Below are 4,009 nucleotides of genomic sequence, written 5' to 3' on the forward strand. Positions count from 1 at the left end.
CGGGCCAAAGTTGGCCCGTGGTGACGTTTAATTTGGCCCGACATGCCATATAAGAGATGAGGGAGGCTGGAAATACCATTGACGCTTGGCCTGTCAAGATAATTACTATGAGCTCAGTAAGCTCCTCCACACACACAGAGAGACGAGGATCTGAGTGTGTGCGCTTACCTGCGTCTGTCCTTCTTCAGGACAAGTCATATATTTGTGAAACAGTTTGCCATCAGTTGTCAGAGGAAGAAAGCAATATCTTTGTCAGAGTATCCTTTCAACATTTAATGGGATTTCCCATGACTGGCGTCAGCGCTGTTCAGTGCATTGAATCAACGCGATTGATCACTATACAATAAAACATCTGCTTTAGCGGTACTCAGGTACACATATGTTGATTGTTGATTGGGCCTTATAAAGTGGCACTGAAATTAATTTCAGCACCTAGTTTAATTCATAAATGAATCTGTGATTTTAAGCGTTAGCTGAATGAACGCAACGGTTTAATGATGACTACTCAATAACAGTACTTTTGGAAAGTCTCTTTATATAGCGTAATATAATAATGATATAGGGTTAATATTGATCCACTCAAAATCACTGCCAGCAAAGTTTCCTGATAAAAGTCCTGTGCAAACAGGCACAAGTGATATTGTGTGTGTTTGGCAGTACCTACCTCTGTGCACACTTACAGTCTGTTGAACTTGAACAAGTGTAAAATAAGAAGCAAACTAACTATCACCTACATAATATTCTGACTTTGTCAGTCAGTCAGCTGCAGCCCAATTTGGAAAACATTTGATTTTCTCATTAGAGGTCACTGTTTTTGCAAGCATATGGCTGTATGGCTTTTATCTTGAATAGCTGTATTAGGCATTGAACTCACTCGTACTATAACTGGGATTGTTTTCATTGTACTATAAGTTTAATTGAACTATACAACTTTGAAAATAAAACTGCATTAGTTAAGCAGATTACAGAGTAATGTTTTCTTTTTATTTATTAATTTTTAAATATTATATGAACTTAAAAATGATGGGAATCTTGCGAACTTTAATTTTAATATAATAGAGTTTGGTATCATGCAATGTTTATTTTTGGCCCTTCATAGGAAAAAGTTTGGGCACCTCTGCACTAGCTGGAGCTTATTTGTTGACCCTGCAATAAGGTGAAAGAAGGCTATGATTACCAACAAAACAATTTGTGAATGCAACAACCAGATATGTGATTGTGGAAAACAATGTAATGGTACATCCCTCCATCAAGAGGCTGGAGGTCCTAAAGAATGGAAACGGGGTCCTAAAGAAAACAAAGAATTAACAATATTGACAAGAGGTTCTGAAATTACAGATTATACACTTTTCAGTAGATTAGAATGTATAGGATCCAGCACGTGTTTGAATTGATGCTTTTCATGTCTAAATGTTTTGATACCTGTTGCTTTATGCCTTTAAACTGGTGTTAAAGGGATAGTTCACCCAAAAATGAAAATCTGATGTTTATCTGCTTACCCCCAGGGCATCCAAGATGTAGGTGACTTTGTTTCTTCAGTAGAACACATTTGATGATTTTTAACTCCAACCGTTGCAGTCTATCAGTCGTATAATGCATGGCAATGGTAACAAAATCTATGAGAGTAAAAAAAAAACATGCACAGACAAATCCAAATTAAACCCTGCGGCTCGTGACGACACATTGATGTCCTAAGACACGAAACGATCTGTTTGTGCCAGAAACCGAACAGTATTTATATAATTTTTTACCTCTAATACACCACTATGTCCAACTGTCTTTGGGCGTGTGCACGGCATCCGGTGCGTGAGATGTGTACGCGCTCTGGCGTAGTTTACAAAAACGCCGGAAGTGATCTCTCACGCGTATACGTCACTCATTGTTTACACAGTCATTGTAGGTATGACGGCTAATCAAAATGGTACTTACTTGTGCTTATCCGGATTGTTGAAACCGACTTAAAACTAAAAGATTTATGTTCTGTCGCGCGAACTCATTCGGGAGTGGTGACTTTCCATGTATTCCCAACTTCTGAGCCTGCTCGCCTGAAGTTATGGTTGATTGCTCTTCGGCTGGATATCAACACACCCATTAACATAAACTACGCCAGAGCGCGTACACACTTCACGCACTGGATGCCGTGCACGCGGCCAAAGACAGTTGGACATAGTGGTGTATTAGAGGTAAAAAATTACGTAAATACTGTTCGGTTTCTGGCACAAACCGATCGTTTCGTGTCTTAGGACATCAATGTGTCGTCACGAGCCGCAGGGTTTCATTTGGATTAGTCTGTGCATGTTTTTTTTACTCTCATAGATTTTGTTACCATTGCCATGCATTATACGACTGATAGACTGCAACGGTTGGAGTTAAAAATCATCAAATGTGTTGAAGAAACAAAGTCACCTACATCTTGGATGCCCTGGGGGTAAGCAGATAAACATAACATTTCCATTTTTGGGTGAACTATCCCTTTAACTTGTATTTGTCTCTTTTCACCTCAGACCTGATGGCGTTGAAAGAGAAGATTTTGAATGAAACGGAAGAGAAAGATCAAAATGGTCATGAGCATGATTTTCAAACTGAAGAAAAATCAAGTAGTTGCTCACATGAAAAGACTTCATCACCAAAAAACACAAAAACACTCGCTACAAACCTTAATTCCCACATGAAAATTTATACTGGAGAGAGACCTTTCACCTGCCAACAGTGTGGAGAAATTTACAATGGAAAAGAAAGCCTTAAAGTCCACATGAAAACTCACATTGAAAAGAACCTGTTGATATGCTCTCAGTGTGGAAAGAGTTTTACACAGAAAAGAACCCTTAATTCCCACATGAGAACTCACACTGGAGAGAGACCTCACTCCTGCAAACTGTGTGGGAACAGTTTTACACGAAATGGAGATCTCAAGACTCACATGAGCACTCACAGTGAAGAGAAGCCATTTGAATGTGATCAGTGTGGAAAGAGTTTTACACTGAAAAAAAACCTATACGTCCACATGAGAATTCACAATGGAGAGAAGCCTTACACCTGCCCTCAGTGTGGGAAGAGTTTCTCACGTAAAGAAAACTTCAAGACTCACATAAGAAGTCACACTGGAGAGAAACCATACATATGCTCTCAGTGTGGAAAGAGTTTCACTGAAAAGGGAACCCTTAATACCCACATGAGAATTCACATTGGAGAGAAACCTTTCACCTGCCTTCAGTGTGGAAAGTGTTTCACGATTAAAGGAAACCTAAACACTCACATGCGGATTCACACTGGAGAGAAGCCATTCACATGTGATCAGTGTGGAAAGAGTTTCAGACATAATGTAAACCTTAATAATCACATGAAGATTCACTCAAGAGAGAAGAGTTTTAAATGTCATCAGTGCAAAAGGAGTTTTACAGACACAAATCATCTTAAGAATCATGTTAAAATTCACATTGGAAAAAAGCCTTTCATGTGCCATCACTGCGGAAAGAGTTTCTCAAAAGGAGGACACCTCAAGGTTCACTTGAGAATTCACACCGGAGAGAAACCTTTCACCTGCGGACAGTGTGCAAAGAGTTTCAGTCAGAAAATAACCCTTCAGCTTCACATGAGAGTTCACACTGGAGTGTCTCGAGTGTGAGAAGAGTTTCACATGTCAAAAACTGAAATGGCATTTGCAAACTCATTCTGGGAAGAAATTCCTGTTAGAGTGACAAGAGGTTTAGAAAAAGGAGTAATTTCTACAATAATCTTTGCATTCATTCTGGAAGACAATTCAGTTGTCAGTGACATAAAAACATTTGTTTACCATCACAATTACAGAAACAGGTGAAAAGTCATAGAAATGTGAGACCCTGTTTATGTTCTTTGTTAAAGAGTATGACAAGAAAAAATGTGGGCTACATCTGATTGACATCTTCTTGGCTATTCTTTTACTTTTATTTGCATCCTTCATCTCTTTATATTTCACCATAAGGCTTTTTTTTGTGCATATGTACTCCTGTGGCCATACCTGATTGTCGTC

The 4,009-nt window shown here is 38.9% G+C and overlaps 1 protein-coding gene across 1 annotated transcript; it reads left to right on the forward strand.

Moving 5' to 3' along the window:
- The first annotated feature begins 2,509 nt into the window (after positions 1 to 2,509).
- On the forward strand, positions 2,510 to 3,731 carry LOC107563534 (gastrula zinc finger protein XlCGF8.2DB-like). The gene has a single exon (XM_016248437.1). It carries the CDS (start codon positions 2,510 to 2,512, stop codon positions 3,623 to 3,625), a length of 1,116 nt encoding a protein of 371 aa, XP_016103923.1. The 3' UTR covers positions 3,626 to 3,731.
- Positions 3,732 to 4,009: the final 278 nt, after the last annotated feature.

The sequence above is a fragment of the Sinocyclocheilus grahami genome, unplaced genomic scaffold (assembly GCF_001515645.1).
Source record: "Sinocyclocheilus grahami isolate Dianchi unplaced genomic scaffold, SAMN03320097.WGS_v1.1 scaffold878.1, whole genome shotgun sequence".
Lineage (NCBI taxonomy): Eukaryota > Metazoa > Chordata > Actinopteri > Cypriniformes > Cyprinidae > Sinocyclocheilus > Sinocyclocheilus grahami.

What these genes read in the sequence shown, in the direction of transcription:
- LOC107563534 (XM_016248437.1), top strand. Translation starts at nt 2,510, where the DNA reads ATGGCGTTGAAAGAGAAGATTTTGAATGAAACGGAAGAGAAAGATCAA.